This window comes from Etheostoma cragini, chromosome 10 (genome assembly GCF_013103735.1).
Source record: "Etheostoma cragini isolate CJK2018 chromosome 10, CSU_Ecrag_1.0, whole genome shotgun sequence".
NCBI lineage: Eukaryota > Metazoa > Chordata > Actinopteri > Perciformes > Percidae > Etheostoma > Etheostoma cragini.
Window position 1 is genome coordinate 23,772,808 of NC_048416.1, and position 20,883 is coordinate 23,793,690.

Below are 20,883 nucleotides of genomic sequence, written 5' to 3' on the forward strand. Positions count from 1 at the left end.
CAGTGGGATGAGGTTTCCCAGACATGGAGAACTGTTGAGATTTTGCAGCATCTTGCATGTGTATTGCAGCATTTATATTCCACAATTTAGTTTTTCACACCTAAGCCGTATTTCTATTTGAAGTTTCAGACATACAAAGCCATGTATAGCTATATCGTTTTATTTTGTGGGGCCAGCCGAAAAACACTGCGCACTATTTAGCCAACAAGGTTCACACTTAAATCATTAGCCAGCGAATTAAAGTCAACTTAGTTAATGAAGTGCACAATATACCCAGCAGAATATTGAATGAGATTCCTAAGTGAAATATTCACAGTAATGTTATTGCTCTGACCTCACTCTGAATTAAGAATTTCCCCTAAATTGTATTTTCAAGAGGGTGTGATCCAAGCGTGATTATTCTTCTAAAAAGAGCCACTTGTCAGTGCCATACCCAAGTCTTGTGCTCGCTGGCGTGATAAATGTCTGTTGTAATACTTGTGATGAAAGATAATGTATCAACAAGAATTGTCTTAGAAGGGGGCTCTTCAACTCGGTTACAAATATCCTCTTGATGTGAGAAGTTGCAAAGCTCAGCGGCAGACATGTCAAGAGGCACTTCATGAGAATGCAGAAAAACAAAACTGAAAACTGAAAAGGAAAAGCAATGAAAAGGAGTTTCGAAAAAAAAAATGCAATACAAAAGAACTGCCACAGCACTTTAGAAAGGTGAAGTCATACATATTGTGGATGTGAAAAGAAAAAAGTAATTTGAATACAAAATGTTCAGCAATGAAAAGTCAAAATGTTTTTTTTTTTCACATTTCTTCAGATGAAAAACATTTTCCCCCTTTTAAGAAATAAATGCAGGAGAGGCTGTCATGATGTCATCGTGGCATCCAGTTCTTTCTCTTTTGTTTTGTGTGCCTTGTCTATTTCCCCTCATGTTTTTCCCCCTTCTGTGCTATCTGTGAGCTGTGGGCGCGGCTTAGCTGGCAGGTGGCGCCAGGTAAAGCCCGTTGCCCAATCATCCTGCTGCAGTACTTAAGGCCGGCTCTGGAATCCACTCGTTGCCAGATCATACAGTCTACTAGTGAGGTATAGGTGCACTCCTGGCTATCTGTGTTTCAGCTTGTGTAGCTTCTCTCTTGTTATAGCCTGCCTTGTTTACTCATGCTCTCGCGTCCTGTTTGCGTCTGCCTGCCTGCTTCCCTGCTCACTCCACGCTGATTACTCGGTTTGGATTCAGCCTCAAATTGGTTGCTGGACTTTAGAAGATTCCTCATCATCACCAAGTCACTGGGCACGCTCTGGAGATCGCACCACACCCACCACTCACTCCTGGATCTCCTCGACGCACCCCCCTCCTGTTGTCACCTGCACAATTATTGTATATAGATTCACTAATTAAATCACTTTATCATATATCCTGTGTCGTCCTCTGCTTTTGGGTCCAATCTATAGTGCCGTTCCGTATCAGAGGCTATCCAGACAACTAACTATTCTACTAGTATTTATATGTACATTCAAACCTGCTGGTTGTCTTATATAACCCACCTCCCACCGCTGGCCAAAGTGAAGTGCCACAGTAGCAGGTGTGGGAGGGCTAAATGCTTCACTTAAGGGCACCTCCTATGGTAGTTAGTCTAGCATGGGGGAGCATTACTCATTCACTTTGCTCACTCAGAATTTCCCTGCTGGTATATGGATTTGCTTCTGGTCACCTCCAGCATCCCCTTCCTCTGCTTTCACCTAAAAACAAAATCTGTATTTTCTTTGGCATCTCTGCTTTATAAATCACAGAAATGGAAGATTCATACATGATTTAATCCTCAGATATCCTCTGCAATTATTCAACATGACTTCAGGGCCTTTAGGTAAAACTTGCCTAACACCGCTTCTCGTTTGTATATTCTTAAGTGTGAAGTAATTTGTTAAGTCAGTCCTTTGTTTGAAGGTAAGAAGGGGAGACACTGTGATATTTCTACATTAACATGTAATCATTCCCTACTTCTCAACCATTGAGCAGAATATTAAAAGTGTTCCCTCTGCATTTGTCACTGGTGGGCAAAAGATGTCTCATTTTGCCACTTTATCTCCGGGTCATTACGTATATGAGAGGAGGATGATCAACAGCTTTAGCCTCTCTTTTTTCCCTCCCGCTCCACTCCTGGCACAACCATCTCCCATCCTTTATTTACCGGCTCGGGGAACAAGGCCACTTAAGAGCCCCGGCAAAGGTTCACTCTTTCTTCCCAGTGTCTCTATTAATCTTTTGAGAGCATGCTACAAGAGCCGAGCCGCCCCCCCAAACAAATGCCGAGTAACACCACCTGCTGAAACCCCCAGAAATTAATCATATAATTCATGCATTCTTATCTGTCATTGTCTCACACCGGCTGCAGAAAAACACCATCAGAAAACCCAATGGGAGACTTGTGTGGGGACATGTGATATGGCTGGGGGACAAGTGGGGGGGAAAAACACTGGACCACAACACGTTTTATTTTCTGTGTTACATGAGGGACGAGTTTACTGCCGAGTTCTGAAACCTGACCACATGCTAAAATCTGCTCCCCTTTCTCTTTGCTTTCACAGTGGCTTCTTAAAAAGTAAAAGAAGAGGAGTGACCTCTAACTGTTTCCCATTTCAGTACCGGAAGACATCAGATACTCTACAACGAGTCACCGCTGCTGTTGGAAGCCTTGATGCTGCTCTGGCTTTGTTCCAGCGCTACAGAATTTTTTTTTCATAATGTATGCTCTTGCGGGGGCTGTCAATAAATTATTCACCCTATAACCTCAAATGAATGTTTGAAAATAAATGGGTCTCCAAACAAACTCTGCCACTACTACATTCTACTTTACCATCTCACTCTTTCAATAAAAAATAAAATAAAAAAATCATGTAGGCCTACTCTGTGTTTTTGTTAATAGGATGCAATGGAAAAAAAAGGTAATGAATTTTGCCAAATGTATGCATGTTTGCGGAGTCACTCAAATCCACCATGGTGTTTTTGACTACAAAACTAACTTCTACAAGGAGATAAAAAAGGCAAATGAGTATTTTGAGCAAAAGAGCTAATGCCACTGCCAGACATGAAATCGACAGTAAGCTGAAGACAATGAGGATGAGGATTACTGAGAACTTGGCTGGGAGGGGGAGAAGGGGGGGGGGGCTGCCTCATTCTATATTTTCAGTAAAGCATGCTATTTACATAAGGATTACTTTAAACTATTGGAGGAAATATTCCCAAAGCCTTCCGCACATAGTTGGCAATCATTTTTCTCTCCATCATTCACAAAACAAACTCCACGTGATTCTGAACAGATGTGGGAGTGCACCAAGGTTTTGGTGAAAATCTCCTCAGTTTGCAAATCGATGTAGCCCGATAGTCTATTCATTGGGTAATATATTCTCTTCCTTTGTATCAAACTTTTTTAAACAATGCTGTTTTACCTTGGATAAGCGTCTTAAGATGAAAAGAGAAAAAGAAAATGTGTAGTAACATTGCAAAGACGATGAGTAGTGATAAAGAAAAAGCCTTCCCTTGAAGGCCACAGGTGTTTTTCATGTCAATAATGTCAAACTGTCTTTCAAAGACATACAAACTATCTCTGCACTGTAGGTAGATGGTGTAGTTGATGCTTCCAGAATCATGTGCAAAGTAAAATCAAAAGACAAATCTGTTTTAATAAATAAGATGAAAAGAGTCTACAGTAATAATTTCTACCATGTTCACAATCTTAGTTTAGTGTGTTAATTTCTTAGCAAGGTTTAGCGTGCTAATTTCTGCTGATTGAGACTGAATACAAATTGTACAAGAGGCTGATGGGAATGTGATTAGTTTAGTAAATACCAAAGAATTGGACAAATTTATATTTTGAAATGATGATGGAAACCTTATTAGAATCTATCTATCTATCTATCTATCTATCTATCTATCTATCTATCTATCTATCTATCTATCTATCTATCTATCTATCTGATGTATTTTATCTTCTTTGATGTTAAAGTGCATTTACCATTAACTTGCTGGCTCTCTTCGATTGGACCAATTTAACAGGGTTTTCTAATGGAAAAAAAGCTTCTAGCAAATTTCAAAAAGATGTTTATTCATGTGTGCCGGCCTAAGATATTCCTATAAACTGTGTGATGGCAAGTCCACTGATGCTCAGAAAAATTAAGTTTATGATAAAAGATATATGTGCAGTGAAAATGGTCTCTCTAGAAATTTCTTTTTTTTTTCTTCTATTCTTTCCATTCCAATTTGGAAAACAACTTGGTTGTCTTATCTATGTAAAAATCGTAATGTTTTCACCGTCATAAAGACAGGTTTTAGCCAGGCACAGCTCACTCTTGAGCTACTTAATCTTGACTTGTGACAGAAATAAACGCTTGTTGCAGCGACACCACTGTCAACACACTTGTCCCCGTGGCTATAAAAAACAAAGGGATACAAGATTCGTTGACGTTTTGAAGTGGCTTCACAAACACAGGTGTCTCCAGGCTGGTAATGAGACAGCAAACAGCTAATGTGATGCAAATAATTAAAGAGCTGTCAGTAAATCATTAAGCCGCTTACCTGCTGTTGAACTGGTTATCCCAGGGTATCACGTGACTGCCGCTGGGACCAATCAAGAAGCTGACGCGATCATAAAAGCCCTTGGATGTGGGCTGGGCAGCTGAACTCTGCCCCTGGCCGGCGATGGCAGCGGGGTCGGGGGAGCCGCGACAGTAGGTCTGACCCTGGCAGGAGATTTGAGTGCAGCAGTCTGGGTCCATGCAGTCAACGAGGCCATCTGGAAAACATTAGGGAGAGTCGAGATAGGAAGGGGAAAGTTTGGTCGACCTGGATGCATTAGGAAACGTGTGCGTAACTCCATTATTGTGTTAAACTCGGGTACACACAGATAACTTCCAACAGGAACTTCTGTCCATCAAAGCGACAGCCGAGATCGTGAGCTGACATGAAAAGTATGAACCATTTCAAAGTAAGTCACCAAATGTGAACCTTAAAAGTTCTGGCCTTGTAGAGCTGCAGTTCATTAGACATTGAGCTCCAGAGTATTGATATTTAGTCTCAACTACTCTTTATAATTGATCTACTGTATATTTTAACACGTGCTGTTTAACAATCTGCTCTGCCACAACATTTGCATATTCTTTCCAGTGATGTTTTATGTATGATTGATTTGTTTTGTTTGTTTGCACTGTCACCGAGGAGCCACATCAAAGCCAATTTTCTGTTTTGCACAATGAGAGTAACAGTTTTTCTGGATCTAAAAGACTGTTTTGTACGAGGCTACAAATTCTTCCTACCTCCCTCATTATCCTTGCCATCTGAGCAGAGCGTTTCCGTCGCTACATCGCATCCCAGCCCTCTCCACCCCGACTGGCAGATGCAGTGCCAGACGTTCTGATCCAGGACGCACCTCCCGTTGTTGTTGCACAGCCCGGGGCAGCCGTCTGTCAACACATCACATAAGTGTCAAACAGCGGAGCACGTCAGAACAAGGAAATCAGGGGGAGAAGGAAAGGAGGAGGGGGAAGACAAGAGTGAAGGGGGTATTTAGAGTGGACAGGGGGGCAGAGGAAGGACAAAAATGATAAAAGACAGTATTGAGTGAACGTACAGTACAATACACCTCTGACAGGACTTGGGATGTGGGGGGAGGGCGTGAGGAGTTACAGTCGTTTCACATGAGTTTCAGGAGCACGTACAGCTGCACTGAAAAGGAAAATGCATGGGATAAAAGAGGAGGACACCTGTTGAGCTGTTTGCCTACAGTTCCAGGGCAAATGGGAGACACTGTGGATGTACGTTAAGTCAAATCCTGATGGCAGTTGGAGTTTGTTTTTCTGTTTAAATCCAAGTATGTAATTGTATAGGATTTCATATGACTTGGTGTTTTGGCTAGTTTTGGCATGAATTGTCATAGTGTAATTTTGATATTAAGGGCTGACGTGGAGCCGCATTCACACTTTTTTTTGTTTATATTTCAATCAAGCTTTAAAAGGACTCTGCAGGAAGTTGCACAAATCCCATGTAGGAAGCTGAAAATCTGTGACTGTCTTGGAAGTACATTTCTTTCGCCGGGAAAATAATTAAAGTAGGAATAGTCTACAGCAGATGTTAGAAACACTCATGTGAAGTAACAGCAACATCAAAGGGAAAGGGAAGTATATACAGTATGTAAATAGGGGAAGAAGTGTGGGAAAATAGGGGAAGATCTAGAGTTTCTACATTTACAGAAAACAGAGCATTTGCTGCCAGATCGCATTCCTTCTAGTGGAGGGTGAAGACAGGGAGCTGAAACATGACTAAACCACACCATTTTGGGGCGTTTAATCTGGCAGACACAGGGAATTAAGACAGGGGGGTGGGGGGAGGGACCGTGGAGTCTGTGTGAGGCTGGTTCAGACAGACAGGAGATGAGGAAACATATCGGGCGAGCAGGATCACAGCAGGAACATTATGATCGACTCGGACATAGAACAGGTGTAAATACGCCGTGCTAGGAAAGACATAGAGCAGGGAGGGATTGTTTGTGACAATCTCCCTTGAGGGGGTAGTGGTTCAATTTACCTTTATATCCTATCTTGACTGCTCCTTTTACACAACCGAGGAAAGGGAAACATTTGGAAAAGAAAATTACTTATCTCCTTGGTGGCAGAGAGCTAAGACTGACAAACACATTTACTTATTATAACTTACAGGGAGCACAAAAAGTGAGAACGGTTGGTGGTGTAAAACCGATGTAACTGCCAACTTACTTGAAATATTTGAAAAAGAAGAATGAAGAAGCTTTGCAAGTATTTTTCCCAAAGATTATAGTTGGCTTCGCCACGTTTAAGTTTCTGCTCTAATTTCAATCTCTCGACTGTGTATGTAAATCTTAGTTGTTATGGTAATTGAGCTGAATAGCTAATACTAAGCATGAGTGACAGGATATGACTGGAAAGCTGCGAGCTCACCCATTGTTTTTTTAGTTTTTTTAACAGAGTTCACATTTTTTTGAAGCGACACAAAACATTTGGCATGAAGAGTATAATTGTCAAGCAAAGTGAAATTTATTTTACCTGATACTCTGGAATCCAGGGCTATACGTGTAAGCCAAGAGGGAATTTGATAGAGAAAGATAGGTAGGCAGACAGGCATACAGACATAGAATAGAAAAGAGAACAGATATAAGTAGGAGTTAGGTAAAGAAATCCAAAGAGCAAAAACACATAGAAAACTGGTTTGCGAGAGGGATACAAAAGAGACAAAAGCTGCAGATTTAAAGAAGTAGATTCATAGTTCAGCTGCAGTAAGGGGAAAAATCCAGTATTTGACTTAGAGTGTAGATGTTAATTAAAGCAGAAAGTGATTAATCAGAATAATAGATGCGTCCATAGTCAAAAAAAATAAAAAAATAAAACGCCTTAGGTGGTTTTTATATTTCTGTCCATAGGAAGCAACCTAAATGAATTAAGATTTGTAAAATATTCATTGTTAACGCTCTCCATCTGCTTTGCTTTGCCAAAGCAAGACAGGCTAACACAAAGAAGATCACACGATTCCTCTTGATATCTGGTTGTTAAAACACTCTTTGTTTTCAGACAACACAAGCCAGTTTCATCTGGGCCTGCAAAACATTTTACTGTCTGCCTGGCATGTAGTCTCACCCTCAGTCTGTTATGAACGCATCATGAAGCAGCAGGCCCAACCCATTTTTTTTTCTTTCAATGCTGCTGTCATCTCCAATTCGGTGATTTCAACAACTGCACAGAAAAGATCCAGCAGTAGACTAAGACGAATCAAAAAACACCTTAGTGGTAAACTGCAGTGCTGAGAAAGCAGTTACAATGGGTTAAGCCTTGCATATAAAACAGGATCTAGATGCTTGTGATAAAGGAATGGCCGAGGAGGTCCTCTATTCAAGTTCTGTCCATGTAATGTGATTAAAAGATGCTTTGTGCAAATGGCAGTTATTCAGGGTTTGAAAGACAAAATAAGCACCCGTTTCTAGAAAAGGTAACGCACTGCCTATTCATCGCCGCTGCATCCAAAGCAAGAGTTACTTTCCTGACGGGAGCCTTAAACAGGAGGAAAGAAAGAGGAAATGAATGGTGTACAATCGGCCCTGAGGAGGGAAAGATTAATAAGTTCAGGAATGTGAGCCCTCCAACAACTCTCTCACTGCAATATCCCCTCACCCCAGATGGATCGGGGCTGTGAACAGGGAATCGCTGATGAGAGAACTTGTAAATACATAATTAGGGTTCAATAGTTTGGAGGGCCGGATCTTTGTGTCACAAGGAGTATGTCATCATTGAGAGGTTGGAAATGACACTTGGGTAATGCTGTTTGACGTGGTGTGTTAAGGTTTAACTATAGGACCTTTGACAGGGGTAAGGTGTCAAGGAAGTTTGAGTTAAAGGTCAATAGGAAGGGACGTCTCAGAACTCATTATCCTCATTAATTCCAGGTGAAGCACTGCCATTTCAGAGAAAAATGATATTCCAAAGAGGCCTACCCCTGGCTTTTCGGCTCCCTACATACTTGCCCCTGACTTTCTAATACAGGAGGATTACTTCAGCAGTCCAAAAGGTGGAATATCTAAATGGATGATGGAAAAATTACAAAGTTGATGTGACAAAATGAAAAAAAAGAAATTTTACGAAAGAGAGAAGAATAGTGAAGAATAGCTTGCCAAAGTATTCTGTTTTCATTTTCAGTTTATTCTGTATTCAAAAATTACTGTAAGGTAACATTGTCAGCATGTTGAAAAGTCTAATTAAATACTGTATATTGCCATAATTGGTTTGATTTAATTCATTCAAACCTCTTCATATACTACAGTGTTGGGTTTTAGGATAGCTTGCTGCTGAACAGGAGGTGATGTTTCCGGAAGCTGCAACAGGTAGTTGCTTGCAAACAAATTAGAAAAACTGAACTGTTAATGTGTTTAGTAAAAGTCACCATAGTTAGTACTTCAGTCAAAGTAGGAATGTAAATACAGTCCATTATAAGTAAAGGTCCTGGAATTAAAATATTAAGGTACAATTTTCACAAGCAATGTTTGCTAACAGTATAATATTTCCCTCTGAAATCTGGTGGATTAGGAGTATACTCAAATACAGGATTTGAGTATATTTTACTTTCCATCAATGACTGTGGCTGAGCAACATGCACAAAAACAGAAAAATCCAATGATGAAGATCCTGGCTAGCAGCCACAATGTTTGATTCAGTGATCTCTATAAATTGAAACAGCAGATTACTTTAAGCAGTACAACAATTTTACCATAAAGTCCTTATCACTAGGTGTGTGTCACCAGTAGTGTCATGTAAAGGTACTTGTATGGAGTAGGTAGGCAGCAACAGAATTGTGCCATGATCTGAGTCTTTCCAACAGATGCTTGAAACTGCACTATAACACTGACATTCACACTCCAACGGTGCCCTTTTAAGCCTGTCCATAAATGCATTACCTATGAAGTTTGTGCCCTTTTGTAATGTGTGTGTGTAGGTGTACAGTACTGCATGTGTCACCGTGGCTCACCGATGGTGCAATGTTCACCCGTCCAGCCCTGATGGCAGTCACACTTGCCCTCTCTGCAGACTCCGTGGTCGATGCAGCGTGGGTGACAGTCCCTCTGCTCACATTCTGGTCCTGTCCAGCCTTCCTCGCACTGACACACACCACTGATGCACAAGCCGTGGGGACCACAGTCCACCAAGCACACCTCTGTTGCAAAGGAAAAAGCCACAGAATTATGTATGTTTTGCTATGTGAAAAATCCCTTTTTCCTTCTTTAATGGTGTATTTTTGTAATCTATGTTGATGTAGCTGCCACTACTGAAAAACATTCTGATGTTTGCTGAGAAGTGTTGGCTCCATTGGTTAAAGTGGGCATATAAATTTAACTGCAAATAAAACACATTTTCAACACTATTCCTGAAAAATGTGTTATAGAAAATCCTGAAATCGTAAACATATTTAAATGAACAAAAGAAATTGAGGCTTACATGTCTAATATATTTCATCTGAAGAGGCTTATAATTACTGACATCTATTAAAAAGGAAATTTTAAGAAGCATTATATGACATGGGGAATAATTCAGGACTTTACCACTTTCTCTTGCTTTATGGATTGTTTTTAATGAATGTTTGTAAAGCAGGACAAACTGTTGACTTACGACTTGTCAGAGCATTGAAACAGAATCCCTTATCAACTTATATTTGGCTGCCACTTTCCCAAAATACACAATAAACAGTTGCGAAGGAATAAAAAAGAGAGGATAAATCTTCCTCCCAAAAAATATGAAATTAATCTTGATATACAGTGTTGTTACTTTTATGGGTTACAGCATGAATAAAGTCTCTTAAATTCTCAGTGCTTGCCATTTAATCTGTAAACCATGTACTCCACAATACAGCACAGCAACACAGTGCTGTCAGCTTCCATTAAAGCCGTTTCAAACGTAATGAGTGCATGTCAGAATGCACTTTAAAGAGATGAAACTTTAAACAGAAAAGCAAAAAGAAACTGTGTGTGTGTCCTTATGATGGCAGATGGAAGATATCTGATTCACTTTACATCTCTTTTATGTAAAAGAAATCTACTTGGCAACACATTCTGGAGGACTTTAATTAGCTAATCAACAAATGGCTCCAATCAGTGTTAGAACCTTTTTCACCATCTGAATGGCATCAAAGCTGATGTAATGTAATTTTAATTACACACGGGCAGTCTACAATTAAACATTAACCCTGTATAAAGCAAGGAGTGATGCACTACACCAGGTTGTAGCACCATTGCTACCTTGCCCCATGTGTAAGTATTGCTCTGAATAATCACAGTGAAACAATACAAAATACATGCTGTCCATGCCCATGAGAAGAAGAGCAACAGAGGTTGTTATTGTAATTTTTCTTCCTGAATCCAATTTAACTAATCTTAAAAAAGAGTGGGAAGTAATTTAGGCAACTTTATTTCTCAATGCAGTGCAGAATAAAATAAAAACCTGTCATCGCTCAAAAGTCTGAAGTTCAGGCAGAAGAACAGTAAAGCACAGCAATTACTTTGGGCATCTTTGTGCAACACTTACAAAACAAACACTTCAGGTTTTACATATTCTGAAAGCCCATTTGCATGGCGTCTTGGCAGACTGATGCAAGGGTTAGGGATTTAAGCAGGCTCTTATGTCTGGACTCTGAGGGATGTTAGATCAACATGATTTCTTCAAGTACGGAGCATCGAAAACAGCAGAGCATCTGTTATGAATCCGTGTTATCTTCAGAGAAGTAGAAATCAAATGATTGAATCCATGGGTGGCAAGTAGATCAGTCTTTACCAGGCTAAAGCTAACGCTCAACAAGCTGTGGCTGCTCTTGTAAGAGAAAAAGAAATGCTTGTTTGCTGGAACCAAGAGCTTCGATCAAAGCGTTTGAACAGACAAGCTGTAAAGCTTTCCGTCATGACAACAGCCGTCAGTGTGCTAGGGGAAAGTAGTTCATGTATTTCCTCAAATTTGAAATGCTCCAGGAAATGTATATAGCCCCATTACCGAAAAGTTTGTGACTTTTTAAAAACTTGGTATGGAGTGCAGGAAAAGCAAATAAGCCAAGAGACATTCTGCTGCCAAAAATGTAACAAGCCATAGATAAAACATCTACCCATTTTGTTCATGTAATTGTATTATTTTTTAAGCTAATCTAGCCCTTACTGCTTTACCCACATTCCCTCTTGACTGTGGCTATTTTAACAGTCCGTTTCCAGCTCTCTGTATAGAGTTTTTCTTCGATTGAGAGACCTTGGATAGTTCTGATTAAGTCGGGCTGACACTGTAGAATATTAAGCATGCCTCTGGAGGGGAGTCATTTGATTCCAAAGGGATACCTCCTTCCCATAGAATCTATGCAATCAATTTTTCATTAGTCCAAAAGTGTTTATCTGCCTTTAACATGCCCCTGACTCGAGCTGGATAGGGGTTGTGGGCGGTCGATCCATGCTACTCGCTTGTTAATTAAAGTTTATTTAATTCAAGAAGAACCGCAGCATTAATTAAGAAGGAATTCTCCACCCACCCAGGTGGGTAAACCGTAACTTCTGGATCACACTAATTCAGTCAGTTCTAGTATTGACAAGCCAGAGGTATCTTGCTGAGTGAGAGAATTGTGTCTGGAATTAAAAAAAAAAAAAAAAAAAAACTTCAACCAAATAACCAATAAATAAAGCAAGACAGAAAAGAAAAGGAAAAAATCCCTTCTCACGAAAACAATCATTCTTCTTGGGCACCGACCAAACAGGCTGCATGCTGCTTTAAGTGGTCTTAACACACATCTATCATCTCGAACACACCATCAAGCCTCCTTATGGTTTAATTTTCAATTGAATTTCAGCCAGGAGAAATATGTGTAACAACCTTTTATACCGACAGAAACAAACTGCAACTTCTGTTTTTAATTGTTTGACTCAGCGTGTCTCTCTGGGTTTTCCATACAGAGAATGAGTCTATTTGGAGGTAGGAAACGGGACATAAATCACCTGAACCTCATACACAGATAACAGATGGGAGGGGCCAGCCTTTGAACTAACATGTCACCTACCTGTATCGAAAGCCAAGCCTTCTGAATACAAAGCTGGTAACAAATGAAGACGCTTTGCTGCGGACAGATGGGATACACGATTGTTCCTCTCCTTTGAAAAAGCTGAAGCCTCTATAAAACACACTAGCAGTGGTTCTGAACAAATCTGTCTTTTTAAACAGCAAACATTTGTGTTGAAATTCCAAAGAGAACATATGCTTGGTCTCATAAGAATAACGTGTGCATTCAAAGGTTTGTTATCAGAATATGCACATGCTACAAGTGTTGATTACCAAACTTTAAGGGTGTGATCACATGCATAGCGTAATTTATTTATTCCAAAACATAATTACGTTATTTTAGTTAGGGTCCACCTACCAAACTGTAAGCAAATCAAAACTATGTCTGATGATTATCACAGAGATTTACACGTTGCTTGATATTGTTTGATAATCAATATCAGTTCTTGAGACATGACTGATGCAAAATCACAGACTTTGCTTTTTTATGTTAAAGGCGAACTATGTGGCTTTTAAAAAAACTTAATTTACCTTAACTGAACAGTTTCGGAGTCATTGGAATGGTTATATGACTTTTTTCGAGTTGAATGGTGGTAGTCTCTCTCCCCCCTAGAGCCCAACGGAAAACCCAACCTTGCAACCCTTGGCCAGCACGTGAAATCCGTTCTTGCGATGTGACAAATTGCTTCACGACACTGCACACAAAACGCCTATTCCGGATTCGGCTAAGATGGAGTTTTTCATCGTCATAGTTGAGTGGGCAAAAAAGCCGGCAAAAAAGAAACAGAAATTTAGGAAAGCAAGGAACAGAGAAAGAGGAGAGGGCGGACTAACCAAGCGAGGAGTCAGACACAAGTCAACATTGGAGCTGCCACCTATTAATTACGAGGCTGTAGGTGGAGCTCTATAAAGAAACCTTTGAGCAAAAAGCGAGAAAACAGCAAAGAAATGGCCAGAACTGCATAGCGCCCTGTCACGTGCCGTGTTGTGCTTTGTGATTCTCTGGAGGTGTGTGCTGCTGATGACGGCCCAGCAGCTTAGGCTGATCAGCTGATCAGTGCCCCACAGCTTAAGAGAGGGCAGCATGGCTGTGTGCAGAGGAGAGAGGCTTCTGTGGAAGCCAGCATAGAGACCTGCAAGGAGCTGCTGTGGGACCTGCTCTAAACCAAACCTTACTATACCTGTGCCTGTTGTCATCTTCCTTTTGAAGATTATTTTTTGTTGCCTCTTGTTGTGCGGGCACAATAAAATTGCCTTATTTAACGTTTGCTTTCTGTCCCGAGTTTATTATTTTAAGCTGTTTGCGTCCTCCCCCCTAGACTACTTTGGGTCGTAACACGCTCCTTTAACTTCTCTGGTGAACATAGTGTAGTAAAGAACACTAAATATGAGCAGCAGTCCAAGTGGAGCTTTTCCCTCAGTCCTTTTCTTTTGTTTTATAACAATTTCCAAGCATGCGTGACTCCTGGCTTTCTGATATCAACATCTGTCTTTTCATAACAAAGACTACTTTGGTTATGGGTTTTGCTATCTGCAAACCAGGTTCCGTTCTTACTCCTACTTGGAGAACAACTAAGAGGTTTAAGGCATTTGTTTGTGTTGCGCAAAAAGACATAAAAGTTTTTGACCTAACATAGATTACTGAAGTTGCTTAAAAATACAGATATTGAATTAGCACAGCCTCTTTATTATAATAGTTTCTTTTCATTAAGGCATTACTGAAAATATATACTGTATGTCTCCTAAAATCTTAGCACCAAAGGAAAACTTTACTGAAGGTAATGTAATGTAGGAGAGATGTAACTGTGGGCTCATAAAACACAGCACTGACAGTACTGTAGCATGTATGCATAACTCAAGAGATGAAAACCTTCAGTAAGTCAGGCACCCATGTATCATCTTTGGACCAAATCCAGACTTTTCAATTAATAATGTTGTTTCCTGGATGTGTACATATGGGGGGAAAGCTGAACGATACTGATGTGACGGTCTGCAGTATATTATTCAACAAGCTTCATTTCAATATGTGACATATTCATTTAGGTAAACAAATTGTTCTTCAATTTTCACTAAATGATATTTCAAAAACAGACATGATTAATAACCTAAACTTGTGATTTTCTTTGAAATCCGTAAGGATTAAAGCCTATAATAAATTTCCCCACTCATACTTCCAGATTCCAAACCTGAATAATAACGACCAAACTTTCTTAAGAAGACACCCATGTGTAGTCATAACTTACTGTTTGATATAGAGCTTGTTAATAAACGTCTAGGCATCTGCAGCCGTGGACACCTGGTGTCTGCAGTGTCTGTGCACAGCAAGTGGGAACTTTATTTGGAGTAAATACAGAATTTGGTGCCAGTTACATGTTTGAGAAACTCAAACATTTTCTACAAAAAAGGCATTATAGAATTGACTGCACTGGTTGCAAAGATTTTTAAGTGCTGTACAAATACATGTAACACTGCACTAATGGCATCAATTACTGAATGAATGAATGAAATGTACACCTTTGGACATACTTGGAATTGATCAATATGCCTTTTAATTACTTTGTATGTCACGTGAAAAGTGAAAAACACAAAATACCTTTATGTGTTGAAATGAAAGTGGATTGTGTTCTTACCTATGGAGCAGTCAGCCCCTGTCCAGTTAGCCTCGCAAATGCAGGTTCCGGAGTCAGTGTTGAAGGTGCCATGACTGGAGCACTGTTCTGGACAAGTACTCTTCAGGATCTCACAGCTGATCCCTCCCCAGCCCGGGTTACAGTGGCACTCACTGTGGAGACAGGCTCCGTGACTGGAGCACGTCGGGTCCACACAGTCGACTAAGAACACAAAAATGAGGACAATAAAATGTTAGTTACCACTTCTAGACAGGACATCAAACCTACTTATTAACCCTGGGCTACTTTGACTCTGCTACCAGCAGCCAATATTATATAATAATATTATTATTTTTTTTTTCTTAGAATGTGAAAATACTGCCAGATGATAGCTGGTGAGCCACAGCTGAAAATGTTGTAGTGTTTAGTGGTGGCTGGTAGTAATTTGCCTCCCTATGTTCTACTACTGTAGCTCCTTTATGGTATATTTTAGGGTACTTACAATATACTGACAGCATAATTATGTTCCATTATAGGCACTGGGAAAAGGGGCACAATTAGTGTCTTGACAGATATAATCAATTAATCAATTGCTATTAACAATTTGCAGATCAACTGGCTGATCTAGGTTAATAATTGGCAATTATGACCAACGTAATCAACCCGTAGGGATAATTTGCAACAACGTCATTGTGCTTCCTCTGGAGCTGATTGCTCTGTGCATTTCCACATTTGCTTGGACACTGATATTGATTATTTACCTGAACTAATTCATCACACTGGAGCCCTTACATGCAAGGTTTAAACTACAAATGATAACATCTCCCATCTTTGTTTCCTTCCCTTATTGCTTCACTTAAAAGAAAACCACTGTATACTCCTTTATTAAATCAATAGCTTTCTAAGTCAGTAAAGTCAATGAGCCGCACATGTAAATCTGAGCTGATAATTGTCTTTTGTCTGCATGGGGATCAATGAAGTTAAACGCACTGAAGAGAAGGGGGAGGTGGAAAAGGTTGACAAGAAAGACGAAGAAGCTCTTTTTCAATAACGGAGGAACAGATGCCATTGACTGATCGATTTTAACAGGTGTCTTCAACTGTGGAGCAATCCAATAGGTGACTGCGTCAACGGGCCCTGCACAATCTGTTCCAGCTTGTACCCTCATGTGGTCTAAACACTAAGAGGGAGTTGATTCATACACACAGTATCAAAAACAACATCCAAAGCATTATCCGCTCAGTGGAGTTGAAAACACCCGATTGTTTCATCAACGGACTGTGTCGATTCCCCCTGAGCTTCACACAGAAGGATGTTGCATCTAGATGCTTCCAGGTTTATTTTCCCCCCATTTACCTTGTTCACAGTTGGGTCCTTTGTGGCCGGTGTTGCACACACAGTTGCCCGCCACGCACAGTCCGTGACCCCCACATTGAGGATCAATACACTGGGAGGCAGGAACGTCACATTCAGTGCCCTTCCAGCCACTGTAGCACTGGCAGCGCCCCCTGGTGTACTGGCCATTGCCGCTGCACAGGACTGGACAGGAAGCTGAGGAAAGACAACAGGTTTAAAGAATAATTCTTGTGTAACATCAGGGCTGGGGGTTTTGGTATAATTGTTTTTTTAAAAGCAGATGATCTGAGCAAATGACCTTCAAGGATATCTCTTTTTTAATTAAAAAAACAAATTGTTGGCAGAGTATGATGAGTCTGTATGTTAAATATGAAGCTGGAGAAAGATGCCAACAGCTTAGAGATTGGAAACGGGGAAACAGAGCGCTTGGCTCAAGGTAACAACATCTGCCTCACAGCAACTCTACATCTCACTTATTGGCGCATTAGACCTTGTTTGTTTAATTCGTTCAAAAACTGAAGCACAAAAACAACAATTGGCCATTTTATGCAGGGCTTTATGTCAGATATGAATGTACTATTTATTTAATTGGCCCAGTTGCTAGGCAACCAGTGGAGACTTCAGGATGTTACTGGTCACCCACACGTTACAGCTACATATATAGCACAAAGACATGACTAAATGTTGGCAAAAAAGTCTAGGAACATGTTCTAATAAATTTAAACTATCACTGTAAACTCAGGCATGTGGAGATGGAGATAGCTTTGGTTTGGCCAGATTTGAACATATATGTGTTTCTGAGATTTTGGGCGTTACTCAAATACAATGGATGTGAAAGGAATTTTTTTTTGGTGCTCAGTGCATTCTATTTACAATGATTTATTAATGGATTATTAGAGAGAAATATCAAAATAAACTTGCCAGTGCTCTCCAGTAGACAAAGTACGTAATGTTGACAGTTTTTCTTAAACATATCTATATCATTTCTGTATTGACATTCTTTATAACTCATTTGCTGACATCAACATGTCTGCAATGAACTTTTATTTTACAATATATCAATCTAGCTGCTTAAGACACCATTTGTACAGCTTTGCTTTTAATATATTTGTTGAAAATGCTTTGAGCATAAACAATTTTAATTAGTATTAGAACAAAAAGATAGATAGATAGATAGATAGATAGATAGATAGATAGATAGATAGATAGATAGATAGATAGATACTTTATTGATCCACAAGGGGAACTTAAACCACATAGTTTTGGAATTAAACAAAAACATCTCAGAAACCTGACCCAATGAAACCAAACCAATTTACATTGATGTTTTGAATAATGTGATGAATGGACAGTATAAGAGTACTATTATGAGCTTAATAATTACCTCTGGAACAGTACGGCCCTATGAACCCTGGGAAGCAGTGACATGATCCCGCCACACACTCTCCGTTCCCGTAACAGTTGTGTGTGCACTCAGTAACAGATTCTGTTGGAACAGCAGTGAGAAAGTCCAACTATTAATAACTCATCGGGCTGTCATATTACAGCAAATCGGAAATCCCTCCTTAATGTGCCATTTGACAGCAGTTCAGTTTAAGAAATACTGCTAAACAACCAAGATAATACATTTTCTTTTCTTTTTTCCTGCATAAATCTAGGCTTTCTAAGCATTCCCTTCTCCAGTACTCATATCAGGCATGGCATACATTTACAGCTATTTGTCCATCCATGTCCCACTAAGGTCTAAGCCTCCATAACATGTATGCTGCTCTTCCCATCTAAGCCATGTTGAGTAAAAGTCACACTGGCATTTAAATTAGACCAAATAATTCAATTTTTTGACACATTTTGTGTGCTTTCCTACTGTCTCTTCCGCCTCATCCTCTCTCCTCAACCCCTTGACTGACTGATCATGCCAAAGCAATGCATTCTCCTGAGTGTTTACCGCTCAAATCCTCTCTGAGTTGAAGTTAATCTGACATATCCTACAGACAGATCTTGTGTTCATTCAACACACCATCGCTCATGAACGGCACACCCAAAAGACCACAGCCCTCATTTTGATCGGCGTTAAGAGGGCAAACTTTTTTGTTATTACTCTGACTTGTATTGGATGTTCATTGAGCCAGTGTCGGACCCAGGCAATTTTGACCTCACACATCGATACCTTCATATTTGTAGGGTTGGATCAATGGAATGCCCCAAAGGAAATAGAAAAACGTTAACTCAACCTTAGTGTTTTTCCTACCGCAAAACCCACAAGGAAATTTCCCAGACTTCAGAACACTGAAGAGGTTGTTAGGAGGGAAGATCAATGCGCTGTATGGTCTCGTATTATAGTGTTGAGCACAATTATCCACTACCCTCCAATGGAAACTTAGATCTGCCTCCTAGGTGGCTTACAGTTTAAAAAAGCTCAGTTTGTTTGTGTGGTAGCCAGTTTCCAACAACCTTAATGTTTGCTCTTGCAGGCGCAGCTGTTTAGAGAAATCAAAATCTTCCAAACATGTCATTACACATAATTCCAATCACACTCATTGGCAGCAGATGTGTGTCTTCGTACCCTGGATGATGGTGTTATAGGATACTATCTCCGCGCTCCGTCCATCATTATAAAACGCAAGATGCCACACTCCTGCGTCCAGGTACTGGATGAATCCGGCTTGGTGGACGGTGACTGGATGATCCAGCCAGGTCCTTGTCTCTGATTCACTTAGAGTCCGATGCTCTTTGGCAATAAGCCGGGTGCCGTCCAACAGCTCGACAAATTCATACTGCGAAACAAAATCAAAAACAGATTTCGACAGATGCAGATGATTGGTATTTTAATGTTGGTATAATTTAACCAAGCAGTAAATAGGCAAGAGAGTTTATATTTGCTTCTATTGGCTGCTCTGTATGCAGCACCTCTCTTGATTTCCCTAACTTTGAAGAGTTCCTCTTCAAAGTCATAATGCAAGACACAACCAGAACAGGTTTGTGTACCCAGCAAATATCTGAGTATAATAAATGTTGATTTTTCAGTGACAGTTATTTGGAGTTGATAGATGTTGTTTGGAGAGTTGTTTGTGTACTGATAGAGCTGATATGGCTCTGGGGCTAATGCTAAAAAATATTCCAAAAATATATTGTTAACTCTGACAGGAGTACACTTTAGGCAATGTGCTTATTATAATCCGGTAAATTAACACTCATAATGTACTGTGTAGATGCGTGTGCTTAAAATTCACAGCTAGTGTACCTGCACAAAATATATATAAAAGGATAAACTAAGTGAAAAGGTTTCTTCCATGACATTTATACACATTTTTACTATCTGCTTTTAATTAAATGGGATACAAAACTGCTACTAATGTTTCATATGTTTTGTTTTATTGTGTGTTTTAATATATGTAATATATATATACTTAACATTCCCTGAAACATAATTAAGATACTGAGTGGATTATCCTGGTAGATTAAAGACATTTTTGTATAAATTATATTAAATTATTAATTAATAAATAATATAAAGCAAATATGTCCTTGCTGCTTCAGTATGTTTCAGGATGTTTCACTAGAAACTAACAAATGCAGAGTTCTGTATAAGTACATACATACAGTCCATACACACAATATAGCCTGTATATATATATATATAACATATACTGTGTGCCTCCGGCTTATTTTTACTTTTATCTTCAATATATTGGGATTGCAGCATAACAGTCCCTCTATATTTCTTTCAAGCAAACATTGATGTACGGGGTAAACAAGGAGTAACAAGTCATTCCTGCCAAGTGAAACGAGTAAAGCTGCACATCTGCTCTCAGTGCACCTGCTCAACACCTGAAGCTCATTTTGACTGAGGCTGTAGGGTACAGAGCACTGCAGCAGAAAACCAGCAATCCCCGAACAGACCATAGGCTGCAGATGCAGACAGATCCCCTGGCCAAGGCAACTGTAGCTACGCAGATGTACTGGGCCTATAGTGAAGACTCCGGGTGGAAGAGAGTCTGGACTGCTTAAAGTGTGATGCATTCAGATTGGCACTGTAGCTGTTGGTTTTTTAGAAGATTTAAATCCATGGATGAGGCTGTTTGCAGAGAGCTTTGATGAACTGCAAAGTCATTGATTCTTGATTGATGTCCAGTTTTTTAAATTAAAATTTAAAACTTGTACATTTTGAAATATTTAATATAATTTTGAACATGGTTGTACATTTTAAAAATACCAGATTAGAAAGGAAGAGTACCCCCTCAAAATCATTAAGGTAACATTTCAGAAATGTTTTACATTCTTCTTTCTTCATTAAAAACATGAAAGGAAATAGGAAAAGAGTCCTAAATATGTCATAATG

At 39.7% G+C, this 20,883-nt stretch overlaps 1 protein-coding gene across 6 annotated transcripts in view; it reads right to left on the reverse strand.

Moving 5' to 3' along the window:
* The window catches only part of si:dkey-237h12.3 (teneurin-3), a 143,887-nt gene that overhangs the window by 37,090 nt on the left and 85,914 nt on the right, over positions 1-20,883 (reverse strand). For 3 of the 6 annotated variants that reach the window (XM_034883310.1, XM_034883308.1, XM_034883314.1), the window contains 9 exons: positions 19,108-19,318; positions 17,929-18,030; positions 16,545-16,739; positions 15,210-15,410; positions 9,530-9,715; positions 7,063-7,083; positions 6,569-6,592; positions 5,302-5,448; positions 4,565-4,781 (listed from right to left, as the gene is read on the reverse strand). In XM_034883310.1, coding sequence (XP_034739201.1) covers positions 4,565-4,781; positions 5,302-5,448; positions 6,569-6,592; positions 7,063-7,083; positions 9,530-9,715; positions 15,210-15,410; positions 16,545-16,739; positions 17,929-18,030; positions 19,108-19,318 — 1,304 coding nt within the window. The remainder of the gene's footprint in view (positions 1-4,564; positions 4,782-5,301; positions 5,449-6,568; positions 6,593-7,062; positions 7,084-9,529; positions 9,716-15,209; positions 15,411-16,544; positions 16,740-17,928; positions 18,031-19,107; positions 19,319-20,883) is intronic. The other 3 variants (XM_034883312.1, XM_034883311.1, XM_034883309.1) reach the window with 2 other exon arrangements.